The sequence below is a fragment of the Vicugna pacos genome, chromosome 5 (genome assembly GCF_048564905.1).
Source record: "Vicugna pacos chromosome 5, VicPac4, whole genome shotgun sequence".
Lineage (NCBI taxonomy): Eukaryota > Metazoa > Chordata > Mammalia > Artiodactyla > Camelidae > Vicugna > Vicugna pacos.
In genome coordinates, this window is record NC_132991.1 from 18,030,546 (window position 1) to 18,052,490 (window position 21,945).

General features: G+C 39.8%; 1 protein-coding gene across 6 annotated transcripts in view; it reads left to right on the forward strand.

The window, feature by feature from the left end:
• THSD7B (thrombospondin type 1 domain containing 7B) overlaps window positions 1-21,945 on the forward strand; it is a 760,456-nt gene that overhangs the window by 713,991 nt on the left and 24,520 nt on the right. For all 6 annotated transcript variants that reach the window (XR_012072540.1, XM_072960903.1, XM_015243953.3 and 3 more), the window contains 3 exons: window positions 6,855-6,996; window positions 8,349-8,464; window positions 10,579-10,696. Coding sequence is in view for 5 of the 6 variants with exons in the window: in XM_072960903.1 (XP_072817004.1) it covers window positions 6,855-6,996; window positions 8,349-8,464; window positions 10,579-10,696 (376 nt within the window). In the remaining variant the exon portion in view is untranslated. The remainder of the gene's footprint in view (window positions 1-6,854; window positions 6,997-8,348; window positions 8,465-10,578; window positions 10,697-21,945) is intronic.

The window sequence follows — 21,945 nt, forward strand, 5'->3', positions numbered from 1 at the left end:
GAAAGAACCTTGCCAGTTACTCATAAAGAGCTTCACAGGTTATAGCTTCCTCACTTCCCTCAAAAGTAAACCCTGTACGGACTTGCATGATAATCTTTTCCTTTTTCTTTAGATCTGTAATCTGAATGGGCCAGCCATTATGGCTTGGTTCTGCGATTTTTATGTCTTTAAATTTCTTTTAATCTAGTTGTTTCTCCTATATCTTTTTTCTTCCTAGCAATTTATTGGTAAGGGAAATGGGCCATCTTTGTTACTGAATTTCCCAGTCTGTCTAGTAAATTGCATCCCCATGGTGAGGTTTAACATGTTCCTCTATCCTTTAATTTCTCATAAGTTCGGAGTTGGATATAGAGGCTTAATCAGATTCAGACCTGGTTACTTGGGCAAGACACCGTCTTAGAAGATGCGCTCTTTTTCAGGAGGCACATAATGTATGGTTATCTCTTTTTGAGCTTGGCTGCCACTGATAGATTTTTATTATTTAGGAAATATAAGCTGGCAGCCTTCCGATTCTGTAACCCTTTCTCATTCACTGTGGAAATACTAATTCATTGTGGAAGTACTACTACGGTAAGGAGAAATTTTCCCCAGCTGATATTTAATCACCTGCTGATCCGTTTTGTATAGAAAAGGCAGGAAAAATGCTTATTTGCTTTGTATTTACCAGTTTTCAAAACAAGGAGTTGTTTTCCTAGCATGTGATTTAATTTGTATCATAATGAAAACACAGTTTTAAGCAGATTGGATATGTTTTAGTTCTTTTCAATTATCACCTATATTAAGCTCAGATCGGCTAGTTGTAATTTTGTTCTCCAAAGATTTTAATAAAGACTCTGGTGGGCTTTGTTAGCTTCCTTGTTACCCACTACAGTGAGACATTTCAGGCTCATCTTACACATTTTCTGTGCCAGAATTGGAATCAGCTGTTGATCTCTAAAAAGCTCTGGCTTCTTTTAGTGAAAACGGCTCTTTATTGCCACAGGAAGAACTCTAGAGATCTTCACATTTACTGGATTCTGCTGCTTCCAGACCATTTCAGTGAGCAGAGGTTTAAAATATATATTGTTATTTCCTTTACTTTGAAGATGAAATACTTCTTGAGTTCATACTAATGAACTATAGGCGTTCACTTAAGTTCTGTCTTCCATCTCTCCTTTTTACTATACGAAGAATCCACTTTTTTCAAGGACATTAAATATAGAAACAGAATATATTACAATTATACATTTGCTTTATTCCACATAACACAGAAAACATTTTCAGAATAATACTTATACTGTCACCAAGAGGAGTACATAAAAAAGGTAATATTTTTACATAGGTTCTCTCATTCTTTTACACTTGCATTTGATCTGTGTCTTCAGAGCATGTAGCCCATATAGAAGTTCTCCATGTAAACTGGCTCAACACAAATCTTTACATTGATGTCTTTCCAGCCAGTTTTGATGTCTAAAACTCAAGTCTCTAGTGAATTCCTAAGAAAGGGCTCAAGGAAACAATATTCCTTGAGTTCCTACATGTTGTTAGCAGTTTATGTATGGTCTTTTAATTGGAAGTCAGCTTTGCTGGATATAAAATCCTTGGATTTTTTTTGTCATTGTGTATCTTTTTTATAGTTATGCATTTTTTTCTGGCATAAAATTTTCTGTCAAATCTAATGACAATCTGATTTTATTTTCTTTATAAGACATTGGGTATTCTTGCCTAGATACTCAATTTTTTTTCTCTTTCTTTAAAGCTTAATAATTTTACTAGGATATGTCTCAGTATGGGCAATTCTGATGTTCCCTTTTAATATAGGACCCTTTTGTGGGGAGCGTATAGCTCAAGTGATAGAGCACATGCTTAGCATGCACGAGGTCCTGGGTTCAATCCCCAGTACCTCCTACAAATATAAATAAATAAATAAACCCAATTACCTCTCTTTCATAAAACAAAACAAACCACAAAAGTAAAAAGGACCCTTTCAAACCTTTTTTATTTTTTGAAAGTTTTCTTGAATCTTTTGGGGTTTTTTTTGTAAAGTGTTGTTCTCTTGCTTAGGTTTTGTTTTTCATAAACTCTACATAAGCATGTGGCATCTATTTTGCCTCACTTTTCTATTCATCAGTTTTTCTCAAATTATTTCAATTTTTTTTAAAATATTTTCTTCATTTTTCTTTTTATATATTATTTTGTTTTTTCTTAAGGCATTGTTTGTTGTATTTTTATCCTTGTATTTCTCCTAGTTTTGTCTTCATTTCTGAAATTTTTAAAATATCTATTTACTGAGTTCTATCACTTAAGTTCTGAGTTTTTGTAATTCTTATTATGTTGTTCTTTCATACCTTGTCATTTCCTAAATGACTGTTAGCTCATTTTGAAATAGTAGTTTCTATCTAATATTCACGCATGTCTTTCTGCTGCAGTTTCTTATCTGTGGAGATGGTATTCTGACATTTATTCTTTTTCATGAAGTTTTATGAACTTTTAGAAAGAGGTGTGGTTGGGGACTGTTGTTCCTAATTTCCTTTTCATGGTCCAGAGTTCTCTTCTCTTGTTTGTTTGCTTGTTTGTTTTTGCATGTTCAAGATATAGCAGCTCTTTGTGAAATTCGCCGGATTCCTTTTCCTCCCCCTTTGGTTTACTGGCCTTTTCTTCTCCGTAATTGCTAGTTTCCCTGTTTTGATCAGTTTGGGAACTTTCCCCACCAGTTTCTCTTCAGTGCAGGAAATTGTCCTGGAAGGCAGCTTTGGTCTGTTGAAAGTTCATTGGACACGGCTTCAGGCCCACAAATCTCTCCACGGACCCCTTGTATTCACATGCTTTTGGAGTATGCAAAAATCTCCTACTCTCAAGCTTAATTTTCCATTTTGGTGTTCTTGAGTATGTCAGATGCCACATTTTTACCTTCTGTTTCTCGTGTTGGATACTGATATCACACAGGTTCTGTAACTTGAGTCATCAGTCCCCACCTGTTCATGCTTTGAGGTTTGTGGAGATAACTTTTACTGAGAATATGGTCTATTTGGTTTTGTCTTTGCTCTCTCTGTTGCACCGTGATATGCAAAGGACTTTTTTTTTCCACTTCTATAACCATTTCCTCAGAATCTCTGAGAAATTTTTTACATATGAGAAGCAAGAGCAAAAAATGTTTAGGCAATATTTCTGTCCTAGAGATTTTTCCATCCCTCATCAACTTTTGAGAATCAGAGTGTAATTTCGCTAAGAATTTCCTTAGAAAGCATTGCAATGGTATTTGGTAAATTTTTTATCCCATTTTTCCAAAGACTCAACTTCACAGCATATATAGCTTTTTTTTTTTTTTTTGCCTCAAGGAAGATTAGAAATGGCAGAGCTACAGACAGTAGGACTAATGAGTTAAATGAGGGAGAGACCACATCAGAATCATCAAAGAAACCCTATAACAGAACAAAGGCAGTGGGTTTCTATATCTGATGGGAGCTGACAAGGCCAGGCCTTGGACTCATGCTTATCTCCAGATAAGAAATCTACACAGGGACTTAAATTCACAAGCACCTAGATTAATGCTAGGTTTTATTAAACTGTCACAGTTAATAGTTCAGTATTAGAAAAATACCAAATTAAACATTCTTATTTGGATTTATTTAAAATATTTTACTTCAATTATCTGTTATATTTTATATGGGTGATTTAAACTCATTTGTTTGTATGTTTTATTACTGTAATGATAGTCTATCATTCTGGGAAATGTCATCTGGATTTTAGAGAAAAAGTATGAGAATTAGAGAAAATATTATATTCTCTTTGTATCAGATACACAGGTACCTATGGGGAACCCTTACATTTAGGCAATGTGATCACAGTCTGCTAATGGCAACTTTAAAAAGTCCAGTCTTAGTGCCCAGGAAGAACTAAATTATTCTATACCAAGAAATACTTATGATTTACATACTGTATGTCGGACACAGAACAAGGCTCTCAGTGCCCAAGAAAATTGACATGTTAAGACATGGACTCTCCAAATAGCCCACAGGAAGGAAAGCACACACGTCAGCACAGATGCAGTGGGAATACTTACTGGTAAGGTGATTCCATTTATGTGGGTGCAAGGAAGTCAGGGGAGGCTCTCAGAGGGAACATCCGTTTTAATTTTGACAGAGTAATACTGATATTCAGGCCAGGTTCAGGGGTAACAGCATTGTTGCTAGAGAGAACAAAAGGTGTGAAGGCCCAGTGTCATAATGAAGGACTAAACTTTTAAGTGTTGGTTTTCAAAGGTAAATAACTTCAAAAATCTAGAATCATAAAGAGGCCTATGTGCCAGAGACAGTTGGTTCTTATTGGCCATCTCCTTCCCTAGCAAGTAAACTTTAGCTGTATGACCTTGTTCTTTATAATGAAACTGGTCCAAAGTTGACTTTGGGTTAGGTATCCACACCTCACTTTCTCACTTCTCTATTTTTGAAGCTGACAGTATGTCTTTATATAATACTCTAGGGGAGAGGAGATCCAGGTTTATATTTGAAGAATCTCGATTTAATAAATCATCCAGATGCAAGCCTCCTTTGTTATTCTTCTTTTCTTAGCCCACCTCCATCTCCCCTGTGACCTATTTTATGAACTTCCTATCTCACTAGCTAACAGAGAGAAAGGAGTAAGGAGAAACACTAACTCATCTATCTCTTCTTAGCAGTGCTACAACAGCTTTTATAGGCTGGAATGTACAAATATCCCCTGAGATTGGATTGTGTTTGTGGATTTCAGTCACCTACACCCCTCCAGCCCGTTGCCTATTTCCGTGGCGAGGGCTGGTAGGAGAGTTAGCTGCAGTGTTGGTTTTCAGTGTATTAATTTCTAGAACGTCTACACGGTTATGAATGACAGGCAGAGGGTATCATCTTAAAAGCAGATCCAGCGGACTGAGACTAATGGAGAGTGAGGCCTTGATGGAGGATATTCTTAAATCCTATCACATTACAGCACTATTTCCAAACCCCTTTCTCACCTGGGTTTACACAAGAACTAAGGCACAGAATATACAAGTGAATTATTCAGGGTTACATAATAATTTGAATTGTGTGCACATGCTTGTGTGTATGTGTTATTTTCTTTTTTGCTTTATTTGACGGTTTAGACTAAGCAGGTACATAAATCTTTTCACATGTTCACTTGGTTCAAGCATTAATTGATGTTTAGAAGGTAGAAAAGTAGTAGAATGCTAATCAGGATCTTTTAAGATACTTCTATTTTCTTTCATTTTTAAATCATTTAAATTAGTATTCCTGCTCATGAGAACAAACAATCAAATTCAACGGTGAACTAGTAATAAATTATTGGTAAGCATTTAGCATGGGATTCCTTTTCAGATAATTAAGAGTAATTACCTGATTTCAAAGGCCTTTCGTGATCATCTGGTGTCAATTTGATACAATTAAAATGTAAAATGACTTTACAAGTATTGACAGATTATCCAATTATAAAGCCACGTGGACAGTAAATGTGTTTCAATGGCTCTAAACATGTAAAACTAGAAGAAAATTTTGTGGCATTTTTATGCGTATTTCAGTGCAATCCAACATTATTTTGATTAACAGCCAAGATTAAGTTTACAGGTTTTGTTCTTGCTACAATATCTGAAAAGGTAAAAGGGCTAAAAAATAAATAAAGCATTCCAAATATGGAAATGATGCTTTGGTGACCTTAATTCAGAGACTTTTATTTCTCCTGTCATTTAAACATTTATGTGCCTCTTTATATTTCTGTGTCTGGAATTGTGCTACTTTGACCATATTTAATGGTATTTATTGAACAACCACTGTGTAAAATACATACCAAGATCTTCAGGGAGTGACATGGGAAGTAGAGACCATGATCTATCATGCCGTCAAAGAGTTTATAAAGAAAGGAAGGAGATGGGGTAATAAAGAAATAACGAATGATCATATACAGGCAGGTGTAACGTGTGTATGTATATATGTTTAGAATCAAATCCTGTAGAGTAATTCTTGAGCATGGGTGGAAAGCTGCTTAGGAAGGAAGAGAAGAATTTATCATTATTAAAAGAAAGACTGTCCACAGTGAAGCCTTGTTCAGTGCTCTGAAGAAGAGGAAAGATAGGATTTAGGACACTTGAAGGAGATTCTTCCAGTAGGGGGAGATTTTGCAGGTCCTCTGTGGGTAGAGCAGGTGGATGGCAGGTGGTAGGCAGGCTTCCCTGGCTCAAGAATGTTGTATGAGCCAAGTGTATACAAAGACGTGGGGACCCGTGGGTAAAGTGATTTGTGTAGGAGATCTTTGAAGTTCATATTTATACGTTTATTTTGCTGGAAGGGGAACAGCATGCAGTGGCTCATCTTCTGCAGATCAGAGGGCCTCCCAAGTAAAAGGAAATTTGTAATTTATTGGCAGGATTGAACCCGTAATGTCCTCTGTGAGTTTGTTCTTTTTTAAAAAATGATTTTCTCATTAAAATGTTCTGTGCAGTTTTTTTTTCTATTGGACCAGACTATCTGAGGGCACAAGGGACATTGTCTTCCTTTTCTCATTCATGTAAACATTCAAAATGCACTCATCTCTTACAAATGGCAGACTATTTTGAGAGCAGGGTGTGCTTCATTGATGAAAATAGTCTCCCTGTGCCTAATTATGCATGGGAGGTGGAAATGTAGTCTTCATCATAACACAGCACAAGAAAGAGGTGTCAGGTGAAAAACCTCACAATGATTTACATTGAATCACATAATGGTTTGATTTCCTTAGTATGTTTCATACTCGCAATAGTCTCTTCCATGTCACTGATATACACATGCCTACACGCGTACGGATCATCACGTAGAATTTATCAGCCAGCACCAGGTCCCTTCTGACTCTGCCTGCTCTTTTATTTTCAGTCATGTGATCCCCACACAATGCAGAGGAGAACCCGCCATCTGCTGAGGCCCCCGCCGAGCTCAAGGTCGTGCGCTGAGGACTCCCAGGTGCGGCCCTGCCTCCTCAATGAAAACTGCTTCCAGTTCCAGTACAATCTAACAGGTATGGTTGAAAACCATGCAGAATGTGATTATGCTGTTGTAGAATTGAGCTCTTTCATGGCTCTGATCATTCCAGGAAATGTCAGGCTCCTGACCGTCCTTGCTCTCTGGGGATGGCCGCCGGGCCTGACTGGACAGGGATGGCTTAGAGGCACTGAAAGTCACAGCAGCCTCCTCCTCCAGACCTGGCTCAGGTTTTTCCTGGGGACCGCAGTGCTCAGTGTCTGATACCCAAGGACTGTGTAGTTACGCTGACTGCCGTTCCCTGCGGCAGCTGACACACAGGACGCGGCAAGACGCGGAGCCGTGTTAAGTCTCAGCACTGAATTCAGTGCCGACGACCAAATTGCCACATGCGTGCCGAGGCCAAGCAGTAGCCTTTCCTGAAACCAGTTCTCGCCTGTGGTCCCAGCGGCACTGCGGAGAGTTCTCACGTAGGAAGCTCCTGTGACTTCCCCCGGGCTGCCTGGCTGTCTTTACAGGTGAAAGCTGGCCTGGGGTATCTGCTCTTTTTCTTCAGTTAAGGGTGTTTCAGATCATTAGTTTTTGTAATAATTTTTCAGAAATACAATAGAGTTTGCTTTCCTGGAAGAGCATGTCTTTAAAATACCAATTTCACCATACATGGGTTTGCTCTTCTATTAAACTTGTAGATCATCTACCAAATAGGGAAAATCTCCTTAAAGAGGTTCTCACGGTATATGATCAAGGATCTTTTTTTTCCTACCCACACCAAAGTAAGATTTTTTTAAAAGAATTAGTTAAGGGGTAATTTATTCTAATTCCTAGTGTCTAGTTTGTATTACAGCTAGACAAGTCTATAAAACCGTCTCTCATGAGAGAATAACGTTTATTAAAATGAGAATTTCTGTCACGGTCCATATATCTTGCCCTCTTTCCCTTCTGTGGTACCTCTCTTGTCTCCATTCTACCAGTTAGACCAAATTATAATTATTTCTTGAAAATATCTTCAAGTTGACATCAAAGACTAGTATCATTTCTGAGTTTTTTTCCATCTCAGTTATCCCCAGCACACGGATGATTCCAAACTGGTTTTCCTTTGCCGTCGTGCTTAGTGTTTTTCCTTCCCTACCCCAGCCAACTGTGAGATGGTTTCTAAAAACCATCTGGCTTTTGACCTTAGGAAGGTAACTCACTTTTATTTGATTATCTGATTAATCGATTGTTTGGCAAAAATAGAATTGAATGATGCTTTTTGAAGCCACTTGGAAGTGGTTTTAGGATTCTGTGCACACCGTTCTTCTGCAACCGATGCAGATCATCAAAGGTGTGTTGTATTTTGCTCACATGGCCATAATTTTGAAACTCAGTGTGGTGATCTTATGCCTGTAGAGTGGAGCACATGCCAGCTGAGTGAAAATGCGACCTGCGGACAAGGCATGAGGACCCGCCTTCTGAGCTGTGTGCGCAGTGATGGCAAGCCCGTCGGCGTGGACCAGTGTGAGCAGGTGATTTTTGTGTGTCTGTGTCCCACACCCACAGCTTGGTTTTCTTAATGCTGGTCTGCAGCCTCCACGATGCTTGACATAGATGACAGTATGAATTATCACAGCCGCAGTTCAGTTAGAATAAGAGGTACCAGTATCTTTACAGTTATATTGCACTAGTTTGAACTTAGAATCACCAGGAGAGGTCATTTTGCATTTTGCACAATGACGGAGGTCATTAAAAAATATTATTTTCAAGAACTTATTTAGAGGCACTTGCTGGCCAATAAAGTGTTGACATCACATGACTCTTCTAATATTTAGATACGACTCTTTGAATCGGGCAGGTGATTCATTTGCCCGTATAGTAAACACTGCCCCTTGCATACAAGGTGAACACTGACACCCACTATTAGAATGCTCTGCTAATTTGCTTAGCAAATGATTGTAAGGTCATTAGCACAGTAGCATTCTTCTCAACGTGAAGATGCCTCCCTACCAAGTCTCCAAGTAGTGAGTTTTAAATTTTTGAAATTTTATTGCCCCTCTTTTTCCCACGACAAAAATATGTGGAGTTTGGACAAAAGCTGTAATCAGACACGTTCCAAATAAGTTGGCATTTCCTTCCCAATGTATATGTGAAACACATGATAGGGACAGTTTCACAGACATAAAGATAACCATATGCTTTCATATTATAAGAATCACTAAAACAATCTTTGGAATAATTGGAAATTATTATTTATATGAGGCAAGTTAAGCCAGGTTTCCACAGAAACTTTAACAAACTGGCAAAATAAAAGTTGTCTCATGTTTCCCTAGGTAAGTAGAGTCCACAAGTGGAAATTAAAATCAGAACAAAATCCTCCTCACTCACCCTGATCGAACCCTGTTAAGTGTTGCCACCACATGCTTTTAAACCAACAGTATCACCACAGGCCAACAGCAACCCTGAGTCTAGACCACCTGAAATTGGATGTCCCACTTAATGAAATTCTGAGACTGGCTAGTAGAGGGCAGAGTTCTGTCTACCAAGTGTCAGTGATTTATTTTAACATTTTGTTTCATTTCAGCTGCCTCTCAAGAAGTTGTCTGCTTTAGGAAAAATAAATCAGCAGAATGTATGACAACTCCACATAAGTGGAAATCTTACATTTAGTGCAAATAGTAAACCTTTTCTTTTGATACAAAGAACGATATAAACTATTAATTAATAGAAAAATCAGTTTCTCTGCTTTTCAAATATCATATGTCCAACAAATATTTAAAGAATGTTAAAGTCCCGAATTATTAACCTAACTAGAATACCCATATATCTCAAATGGATCATATTGGTAATTTCTGTTTTGTCCACTGAGCAAGTAGTCACGCTGTAATCATTAATTTTACTCAAGTGTGGACATTGCTAACATTTAGTGTGTATTGAATGTCAAAGTTTTTCTCAATAAGCACACAATGTGTGATTCCCAAAGCAGAGTTTTTTGTGTTTTTTTTTTATTCTTCTGTGTTTCTTGGATGATTTATTTTTTCACTAAGACCTCTTCTGCCTTGGCCATTAGAAAATGTGTAATGTTGCCTAGATGTGGGTTTCAGAGAGGGCAAGAGGAAAAGAAACTGTATCACCAGCTTTTCCTTGATTGAGATCATGACTGTTTTTAGACTAATTGGTCTTTTTCATGAACTTCAGATGGGTTGTTGATTTGGGTTTTATTCTTTTTCTGTTTATTGTTTTAGCCCCAGTAGCTGATAGTTTGAGCTCTGTATGCACTATCAGCCCACCCAGAAGAGCAGGTGCCTGAATTCAGCGCGGAGGCATCCTCTGGCTCCTTGCTGGCTGAGTGACAGGACAGATCTGTGTGTCACATAAAGGCCTGCTTTCCTTAATTTTAACTGCAGGTCTATTCAAAAGTCAAGGATTTTATGAAAAGAAATTGGGGCTGACAAGTTTCTGTTTTGTAAAGTGAGGGACCATCATTTTCTTGGTTTGCCACCCGTTTACAGAAGCAAAGATACTTTTCCCCACAAAAGTATAGGAAGATTATTATCACAGAATAAAGGCTATTATCCCATAAAAGGACAGAGATTTGATCTGACATGAATTCTCCAGTGCAATCATATCCCGTTCCCACCTGCAGCATTACCTGGAGAAGCCCCGGAGGATGAGCGCGCCCTGCCTGGTGGAATGTGTGGTCAACTGTCAGCTCTCGGGGTGGACCGCTTGGACAGAGTGCTCACAGACGTGTGGCCATGGAGGTATCTGGCTCCCCTGTGTTTGCTCCCACTACACACTTTAGTTTTGAAGTATCTTTCAGTGTGCCAGAGCTTGACAAATGGGCATAAGGTGTGTTGGCCAGCTGGACACAACATGCGGCTGACCCAGAGGAGCAGGATCAGAGCCCGGCCTCCTCTCGGCTCTCTGTGACCAGGCAGAGGATGGAGCAAGGGTTTGGTGACAGTGGCAGACTCAGAGGGGCTGCTGGCCCTGCGGGGTGGTGTTTATGCCAAAGGTCCTAAGTTCAACCAATTCAAACAACGTTGGCCTCTCTTGTTTTAGAAGAAGTATATATTCTAGAAGTAAAGCTGGCTCCTGTGTCAGGTAAACTGCCCCATCACAGTGGCTTAATATCATAGGTCAGAGAGGAATTTTAGCTAGCCCATGTAGAGGGAGGGGTCGTCTCTGCCTCACAGTGTCAGCCAAGGGCATGGGCTGATGGAAGCTCTGCTGCTTTAACATAAGCACATTTCTCAGGAGGGTGCCATCCAGCTGGCTCCGTGAAGGTTTTTATGGACCAGGTGGGAAGTGGCATACATCTCTCCCTCCTATATTCTGTCAGATAAAATGTGGTCCCATTTCTCCAGCTCAGTGCAAGATGGTCGAGCAGGAAATGGAGTTTGAGTGGTCAGTCACTTCTTAGCAGCAGTGTTTTGGAAGAAATAGTTCCTGAGGAAGAAAGGGAGTCTTAAATCTCTGCAGAGCAGATCGCAATTAATATGATACGTTCCCAGGTAAGTCCGGCACAATGGCAAGGAAGGCAGTCAGTACTCAGGAGCCAGGCAAATGGCAACAGCGATGGCACCCCAGCCATCAGGCTGAAGTGGGGAGCAAGACAGGTGTCCATGTACGAGAGAACAAGGAAAGCATACCAGCAAAGCACAGAGCTGTGGTTCAGGTATAGGATTCCGGTCCTGAAAAACAGTTACAGTTTATCACAAGGTAAATGTCAGCAGTCTGGAGTAGGGACCTAGGGAAGATCCTGCTGTATGTTCATCTCTAAGTAGGGGAGGACAAGGGAAGAAATTCAAGTGGAGGAATCACGGCATCTGGGGGGAGATGGGGCTCAAAGGCCTGGATCTGGTCCCCAGACAGTGTGGAAGCAGTTGTTCAGAAGTCCTGTGACTGGCGCTGGGGTATTGCCGACAGTTAGGTTCTTGTCTCATCACAGGAGGAATTCAGAGATGAGACAGGGAGGTTGAGAGAGTAAAGTGAGGATTTGTTAGAGGATGGATAGCGCACTGTCAAGGGGAGGGCGGGCAGGCTCAGGTGAGCAGCTGCACTGAGTTTCTTTGGCAGGTTTGTTCTATAGGGTGTAAAAATGATTGGGTGGAATATTTATTTGGGAAGGAGGGGTTTGGGGTCATCTTCCCTGATTTTCATCCCAGCTCCCCCTTCCAAAGGGGAGGAGGGATTTTTGTCCTTATTTAGTCTGGATCTGAAGTGTCATGGCCCCAGTGCATGATGGGTACTTCTAATCTGCAAGGCTAATTTTATTGTAATAAGGGCATAATGAGCAAAAGGTTACATTACGACACTGGAGATTCCTGCCTTTTCCCACCTTTCTTTGTTGGCCTCCATGCCACTTGTCACCCCAAAATGTGTAACTTCTTTTTAGTCCGGAGGTTCCTGCTTTTCTCTGTCTACCCAAGGAGCCCTGTTGTTCACAAGATGTATGGTTTCCTGCATTTGGCCGGGCTGCTCCTTTTTGGCTCAGTTCCTGCCATTTAGCCTGCATCCTCCTTTCTCTGCTCATATCTAGCTATCTGCCTGCCCTAACAGAGATACGGGCTCTGAGCCTCTCACAAATGTGTGTGCTGGGGTTATCAGTAATTCTCTGCCTTAGCTGCAATGGTAACTGAGGGAGGAGGCAGCACGGAAAAGGGGCTCCTCTGTGAACTGAGCTCTAAGATCCTGGAGAGGGCAGAGCCGACAACAGTGCCCAGGATATGTGTGAGGAAAATGTGGCTCAGGAAACTGATTTACTTCTGCAAAGAGCATTGCTCAAAATGTGGGAATCGCAATGTCCAATAATAACAACATGTCATTTCCTGCACAATTGCAAGTCTGCAAAGCACCTCAGGAAACCACATGGTAAATCTTAAGACCAAGATTTCAGTGACTGACCTATGCTAGTTTCTCAGATATCCTGATTGGCAGCATGATGTCATTTCTGATTGGGCATTGACTTTAAAGTTGGGTAAATCTCGGTTGTAATTGCAGCTCTTTAGGCAAATTACTCTTTCTGAGTCTCAGCTTCTTCATCTTTGACATGGAATTCATGCACATGTTAGAGGCTTTGTTTGGGGCTTGAGAGTTAAATGCTGTGAAGTATTGTAGGCATCCAGTCCAATAACTGACAGCATGGGTGGTTACTGTATGTTAATTTCCATCTCCACCTTCCTACCCACCTGTAGTAGAGAGTGTTATCAGAGACTTCCTAGGATCTTTTAAAGATTATTCCATAGACTCAGTCACCCTCAATCAGACACTCTCAAATCTCATCCTTTTACCCCACTCAAAAGCCACACGTTAGAATCACAGCCTAAGTGATATTTTAAAAATGCAAATCAGGACAGTTGTTTCCCTGTTGACTTAAGAGTCATTTATCCATTGAACAAATACTGATGTGTCAGAGTATGATGTGTTGGGTACGAAGCAGCGAGGGAGAAAAAAGATAATTTCCTGATTCTCATGGAGCTTACAATCTAGTTGAGGGACAATAGATAATAGACAAATAGGTAATATTACATGTTGATGAGTTCACTAAACAAGGGCTGTTACTTGCATTAGTGATGTGAATAACTGGTTGCTTCTCTGTCCAGGGTGAGCCACCCCAGTTATCCCACAGCAGTAAGCACTGCAGTCTTGGCCTCATGGGCCCCTTGTGAGAGGTGTGACTCTCACAGTGGTAGAGGGTAGCATGGAAGAACAGAGAAAGGACGAAGCCCTGGATTGTGAGTGTGGTCCACAAGGACCCGCAGGAGCTCACCCGTGCCTGCCTGCCTGTCTCCTTTACCCTTCGCTGTCATGTTGGGTCTCTCTGCTGCAATCAAGTATATTTCAGTCACATCCTTGAGTGTACGCTTCCTTCTACCTTGGCTCCTTTCCTTGCGTGGACTATCTCACCATTACTTCTACTAAATTATGTATGAATTGAATCCTTTGTAATACCTGTCTGTCCAAAGGGTCAAAGACCCTGACTGGGTTCTTCATGGATGAATCCCTCTAGTTCCCATGAAGCACAGTGCCTGGTGCACTGGGGGAATGGCGCTCAACATTTGTCCTTGCCCGGTAGATCTGGACTACAAAGGAAACCTTGAAGGGGAAGACTGGGTCAAAAACTCAAAGGCAGCCAACCGCTGCCAATGGCTGTTTTCCTCTCCTTCTAAGTAAATTCATAAGTCTTAGGTATCATTGCTCAAGAATGTGTTGGATGCAAAGTGTCAGAAGATCTGTTTGTTATTGTTTTTGCCTGGAAGTCCTAATTCTGCCACTGTACCGAGTCAGGCACGACAGATCTCCAAGTTATGCTGATATGCTACCTTTGAAAATAGGGCCCCAAATTGTCAGTTTTGTATTATAAAATATTAATTTTTTCAAGCAGTTCTTTTAGTGCTGTGGACTCATCAAACCTTGTTAGTTTACTAGAAAAACAAAAACAAACAAAAAAAGCTTTCCAAATCTGAATCCCACTTTTGGAGATTTCTAGGCAATTAGAATTTAAACTTAAATTCACCTTTTCTAGTCCTTAGAATAATAAAGAAACTCAGAAATGTCCTAAGGAAAGTCACCATGTGACCTAAGAAGGCACAGAGGGACTCAGGAAGGAATGTTAACTACTTAGAGCTGTCAAGTTGCATAAAGCACTTTGCAGTCATTTAATAGTGTCCATTGGCACATAAATATAGCACTAGTTATAAATCACCCCTTATTAGCCTCTAGTGGGGTACTAGGATGACCTAGGAATCCTTTCTTGACCTTTAGATGCCTTCGTCTCCTGAATTAAGATGTAATAATGCCTTTCTAAAAATGTTTCATGATCTTGATACTTGACAAACCCGCCAGTAATCGAATGTATTCAACCAAGATTTATAAAGTGTGTTTACACTTGTCATCCTGACACCTATTGGTGTGCTCTTTCATTGTTAAAAGTAGCAGAGTGGAAAATGAACTATATGGTGACCCTGCTATTTTTCAGTTCTATTCTTGAAGGCAGGGCTATAGAGAGGTTTACTCACGTATTTCATAAATACTCACTGAAAGATTCCTCAGAGCCAGGCATTCTCCTAGGAGCTGAGGATACACTTTCTGGAATGAATAAGATTCCGGGGAAACAAAATCCCCTGACTTCATAAAACCAGTATTCTAGTGGAAAACTAGACAGTGATGACAAGACAGAGACAACAACAAAAAAAAAAAACAAAAAAACAAGTAAATAAACACAAAAGCCACAGATGCCGATGAGTACTGTGTTGAAACTAAAAAACAGGTCATGTGATGGAGAATAACAGGTGTCTTGCAGGGGACTGAGGTGGGAAGAGGGGCCACTGAGGAGGTGACATTTATGTCAGAATTGAATGACAAGTTACCATAGCTCTTACAATCTGTGTTTTCTTTACAAGACTGCTCTGGGCTCAGTCTCACAAGCATTTTTTGACAACCTGTTACATTCAAGGCTCTGTGTCAGGACCTACAAACAAAAATATTAAAAAATGAGTATTTTTATTATATTTGTGCCTGATCTTAATCTCTAAAAGATAAAGTGAGTAGTACAAAGAATAGGACACATGGCCCTTGAGGTTTTAAGCAGCCGCCCTCAGGACACTGCTGAGACAGCCTTTGTGGTTATATGACACTGTATTACATTATATCATATCATGTATCATATATTGTATTATATCCCACCTGCTTCCAAACTACTTCCTCATTCCAGCCTTCCAGTTCCGCCAGCCCCACTCTTCTCAGATCACCAGCCCTCTGGCAGATAGTAGTGTTTCCAGAATGAGAGAATTCTGTATTTAAATCATGCCTTAATCCTCAAACAGCACAGGCTAAAAACAACAAACTAACTGATCATCAAAAGCAGAAATATATGGCACAGATGAACTTGTTTCTTAAAAGAGACCAAAACTCTGGCGCTGAAAAGGCTGGAAACCATCATTGAAAACATCTGTGCCTTGTCTCCTCTGAAACGGCACGCCAGTGGCTGTCTTTTCTAGGAGCCGCCTTCTTTTTTCCCACTGGCAATGGCAATGGGTCAGCGACCACAAGAGGAGACAGAGTTTATTTAGTCACGTTAAAGTACGCAAGCAAGTTGCATGGGAGTTTGACTTCCCCTGCAGCTCTCGGCTGACTTCTTTTCATCAAAGGCAAAATGCACACAGTTGTCCCCGTTTAGAAAGTCACTGGGCTGTCAGGCGAAGCCTGGTGAGCTGGATGTCCCGGCTGCTTCCCCACGGCCACACTTTGTCATCAAACCTACAGAACTACATTGATCTGAGGGGAAATTCTAAAATGAGCCCTTCCTTTATTTCCAAGCGTCTGGATTGTTTCTTTACTGTACACCTGATGCTTGGCATATACTTTCTAATTATATTAAAGATTTCAAGGTCAGGACGGTTTCAATCCAATTTATTCCATGTTACAGAGAGACTGATTCTAGCTTTCCACTAAGGGATCTTTTTAGATAGATTTCAAAGATCAAAGCTTGTAACAGAAGAGCTTAATATTTGGATTAGTCATGTTCTTTTTGAATTTTCATCAGTTCAGTGGGATGTAGAACTCACTAAATTTAGCATATCATGAATTATTCATAATTGTTATTTAACTGATAATATTCCAAGAATGTTATTAATCCCAAATTATGATTTTCCTTTCATATTTTTTAAATTCAATGTATGAGTTTATAATACTTTTCTATACGAGTAATCCAGCCTGCCTTTTGTATTTCCCAGATAGCACATGATTTTTCTCTAGCCTTTAATGAGAAAATGATTTTATATTAACTCCAAAGCACCACAAGTTTGTGATTTCTCCTTTTTTTTTTAACTTTCAAAGGCAAGCCAGTAGTAACCTTCATTTGTAGTATGTGTATTAAATGGGATCTGTGTGGTATCCTTGATCAAGCACAGTCTAACAGTTGTAACAATTCAAACTTGTTTCCTTTATCAAGTAATCAGTTCCTATGACAGAGAACAAGAAGCTAAATTGGAGACTGGGAAGATAGACCAGACAAGAAGATCGAGTTTTAGAGCTGGCTTTTCCGACAGCAAGCTGTAAGACTTTGAGCTAGCCTTTGCAGAACTCACTTGCACTACTTTTTTTTTATCAGTAAAATGATGAAATATTAGGATAATTACTTTTTGGTATCTATTGGTCAAAGGCACAATTATTGCTGCCAGAAATATTGTAATCATTCTTTACAAAAGTGGTGTGGAATATACGCATAACTTTATAGGTAAGATTGTCAGGCAATTGAGTAATCTGCTCAAGGTCATACAGCTTATCAACTTGTAGAGAAAAGATCTGAACCCAAGTTCAGGTGTCTCCTAAGCCCCATGCTCTCCACTTTGCCCCTTTACATCCGACACCGTATATGTAAATGTCCATGTAATGCACCTGCTCTGGGTTGGGTTCTGTATCACTTTACAAAAACTCTCATAACTCAAAGGTATGTTTAAGCCTAAGTAGAGGAAATGGATCTAAGATTGGAACACAAAGAGCAGTGAGGGCTTTAATTGTCTCTGAATCTTAAGCTTCCTACATGTATACTTGTTTCATAATGAACAGTGCTGCATATTACTATCTAGTGCATCTAATTAGAATATAGCTGCAGGGAGCCAGTCTTCCAGACAGGGACTGTGTGAGTCTGATGGACAGAATAGCTCCAGGATTGCCAGAATCACTCTCTGTGACCTGATCATCTTGCATCCTATGCAGAGAGCATCATTGGAGGCATTTCTGCTGTATATTTATAGTGGCCCTTCAAGTTTTGTTAGCTTTTAGTGGGCCTGGAATGTGATTGTTGGAACAGAACAGGAAATAAGCGGCTAAAATGCATGCACACTATCACAGAGAAATCTGGAACTCAGTTTCCAAGCAAAGACAACAGTGCCTAATCCTCCTTTAAAAGACCTCTCTCACTCCTGTGATGCCGTGGTCTGTCTTGACCTCTAAAACTGTGGTCTCGTTACTTCTTTGCTTAGCTGACCTCACTCCCAAATAGATGGTCATGGCTGGAACTATTTTATGCTGAAGAACTACAGTTTTTGCCTTACCTAACCTGAACTGTTCTCTAGGATGAAACGTGTCTGGGTGCCTGAAGCACTTTTCAGACAAGGCAAGGAATCCCTCTATAGGGGAACAGACTGTAGCTCTGAATGCAGAATCATTACTGCATCTTCCATCTCTAGTGATGCCAAGCATATGCTGAAGATCTGTCTTTAGGTTGCAGATCAGGGCCATAATTGTTCTCCACTCTGTTCCATTAGAAAATAACCTTGATCCCAAATCCGTGTCAATCCAGGGTGGATATTTAAAACAAACTTGGCACTTAAAAAATAAACTTGGATAAAAACTCCAGATAATGTCTGTTAAGAGAAATAAAAAACAGACGTCCAGCATAAAGAGCTGCATGAAATTAACTGAGCATTTTGTATACAACCTAACTTCTTGCTGTTTGCAGAAATTTAGTCTGACAGGTACCCAAAAGCAAATAAAGACTTTATCACAGAGAAAGATGTTAGTACCATAATTTTATAGCTTTTTTTCCTAAAGGAAAATATGAAATGTATGAATACAAGTAATATACTTATTGCTGAGAGGAGACCTAAGTGTACTTTTCAAACTAGTTCAAGTGGCCAAAAACCACAGCAGAGCATCTGATACCTAACTTGGACCAGGTGAGGAGATTTGTTGGAAAGCACATGCTTTTAGAGTAAGGCCAATTTTTGTTCCAATTCTTCTAGCTGGGTGACTTTGCAAAAAATTATGTAACTTCCCTGGGCTTCAGCTTGTCACATATGAAATGAGACTGGGATTCTTGTTGAAGTGTTTTAGAGGGTGGGGCGAGCAGGTGCTCTCAGTGGACATGAAGCAAAGAAAGCAGGATAAGGAAGGGGAGAGAACTAAGCAAGAATACGCTGTGTCCTCTCTACAGCGTAGCACATTGTATTCACTCAGTTAATTCTGTCCCTCCCTCCATAATGAGGAATACTTTTATAATGACAAGAGGTAGTGTACAGTAAATTGCCTTAACCACAGAGACCTATGTGATGAAAACCGATTAAGAGATTACATAACCAGCTATTAACAAGGTTTTTTGTTAGTATCCCTTTGCCAGGAATCTGCTAGTATTTTCTACTGAGGAATAAAAGCTTAAGAATAAATTCAAAGGAGAAAATACTTAAAAGTGGAAACACTGTATTCAGTAACCTAATTTTGGGGTGCACATCAGGAAGGACCATCATCAACTTGAGGTTGGTGACACTGAACATCATCCTTTGTGGTAAAAGTTGGCCAAACCCTTATAGATGTCAGCTCAGGAAGACCATCCCCTGCTGATGATTGTGCACACACCTTGAAAATTCAACTTATATTAAAAAAAAAAGTTCCCAGGTGGAAAGCAAACCAGTAATAATAATGTTCATAATAACAACATTCTCAAAGCTCAGAGTGACTTCATATGCTACCCTTTTTGTATTTACATATGTATGGTACACTGGAGTTTATAGGTATGGTCATATAAATTGCTCAGATATTTAATGAACTGTTCAAGGTTAAATATTCTTCATTGCTCTATTTATCCTTATTTTCCCTCTTCCATTTTCCCATACATACACCCTTCACATTGTTTGCCTGGACCGTTTTCAGATTTTCCAGAGCTATCAAACCATAATTTTCAGTTAATTCGATGAGCATGTGTCAGGGCCACAGGACAAGTGTTTAGAGCATCTCACTGCAATGGTGCCTGGTGGCTGGCTACTTGGGTCTAAAAGTATGGTCAGAACAGAGAACCATTGCATTTGACTCCAGTTCCTTTTATGAATGTATAAACTGACATCTATTTAACCAATTTTGACGGTTTTCTTTAAAACTGCTTAAAATTTCCCACATTGCTTTTGTCAGTGGAGCTCTTCAGGGTGAAGTCTGACTGCCACTGGATTCAGTGGAAGTATGATCTGGTCCAGTGTGCCTTAAACCTGTCTGCAGGTACCAATACTGGCCTCTCTTTGGGTTTTTGTTTATGTGTGTATATGTGTTTACAACTAGTGTGCCCCACTGTCTGTATTTTTCTGGAGTCTTAACACAAAATTCTTTTTCTCTTATTGCAGGAAATTATCGCTAATGTAATAGTAGGCCTAGTATCACTGAGTTCTGCTTATAATGAGTCCCCAGTATTCCTCAAGGGAGGAGAGGAACAGGTTCAGAGAGAACTGCTAGCAAGCTTAACCTTCTAAAATCTTGGTCTTTTTTAAATTGGAAATGTATTTCAGATGTAGTGCTTTTCTCACTTTTATAGCCTGAAGTGCAGATAAATAAGAGAATCAGTTCCTGTTTCTATGTCTCACTGGTATTACCCATTAAGCATATTGTCTGTATCAACTATTGAGTTCGAGTTTCAAATAGATGTCTATTCCCCTATCTTATGCTTTTATTAAAACACATAAACCCCAACAAGAGTTATCCAGAGAGTGTCCAAGAAATATCTCACTTTCTCAGACAGGAAGCATGCGACTGTGCATGGCAACAACCTTCACTCTTCCTCTGAAGGCAGGAGTGTAAGCGAGGGTGTAAGGGTTTGGTGTGTTGGAATCATTATGGACTCTGTAGCTGTGTGCACTTAATATTATAAGCCTGACAGAAAACAGGTAGCATGCTTTTATACCCATGACAGGCTTGTTCTAGGGCCAGGTTTTGGCACTGATACAAAATTGTAGTTGTTAAAATACATGATTACCAATTATTAAAAGTTTTAAGAAGCACCTACTATATTTTAGATACACTGTAAGGTAGTTTATACACAGTATTTTTTTATTCATATAAGCCCCATGAGATGAGTCCAAGGAGTCCCCATCATCTCAGTATTCTTTACCTGCATCAGTGTAATTGTAAGTTCTGTAGGAGGCAAATCACCTCCCCCCCATCATGGTATCAGAATATTCACCCAATGAACTGACTGCTTATAAAGCCATCCCCCCAGCCACCCAGCCTCCTCCATTAACACACACGCTCTGTCACTGCATCAGGGTATTTGCTGATGCATCTCCAGCTGCAAATGGAATGTACACCCACAACAGAGGGGCCCAAAATGGAGCAATCTGTATGCCAAATATTAAAGGGAGCACTTGAGAAAACTGATGAAAAGTGACTCGAAGACCAAAGAGTCTATGATCAAACTGTGAAAGCCAGTCGTGAGAGGATAAAACTTTTCTAGGGTAATCATAAAATTATGTAAGAAATAATCACTTTTTGTTCTAATAGTGATTGCATAGTTGTAATTGTCTGCATAGTAGTTGCTTTCGATAAAAAAAAATCCTTTTGCATACTTTTCAGTTCCTTTAGGAAAAGTCCCATTTAGACATTTTATTATTTATTAAAAATAGTTTAATTCCCATTTGAAATACACTCCCTTTTAAATGGCATTTTCCCCAGCATGAATTATCTTCAGGTAATAAGGACTCTCCATATACTTAATTTTATTTTATAGAAGAGGAAATTCATGCTCAGAGGAGTTAAAGTACTCCCAGGCGGTCACATCATTTACTAGCTGTTAATTTGAGAGAACTGTTTCCAACTAGAGAATTTTGATGCTAAGTCCAGGTTTCTTTCCACCACATATCAGCTATTTTCAAACTCTTTCTCTAATATTCTGCATTGCATCATAATTTTAAATCTCTCCCATTTGGCCGCCTCCTCCTCTGCTGTCCCTCTGGTGTGAAAATTCATGATCACCAACAGTCCCTTAAGTCTCCTGCCATTAGGGCCCCTTTCAGAATATGTATGGCTGAGAGGTGCTTGGTTGAATATTCCATCCAGTCTGATGCTTGCAACCCCAGGTGATAGCAGGCAGCTACCAGAGGAGACAGAGGGCCTCCTTGTGCACTGCATCCGTATTCCATGTGGCTAGACTTTATATTTATAGATTCAGGATTTGTGGGAGAAGTGCCTAATTTGAGGGACACTTTCTCTGATTATTTTAAACAACCAAATATCCCTGACTTAGAAA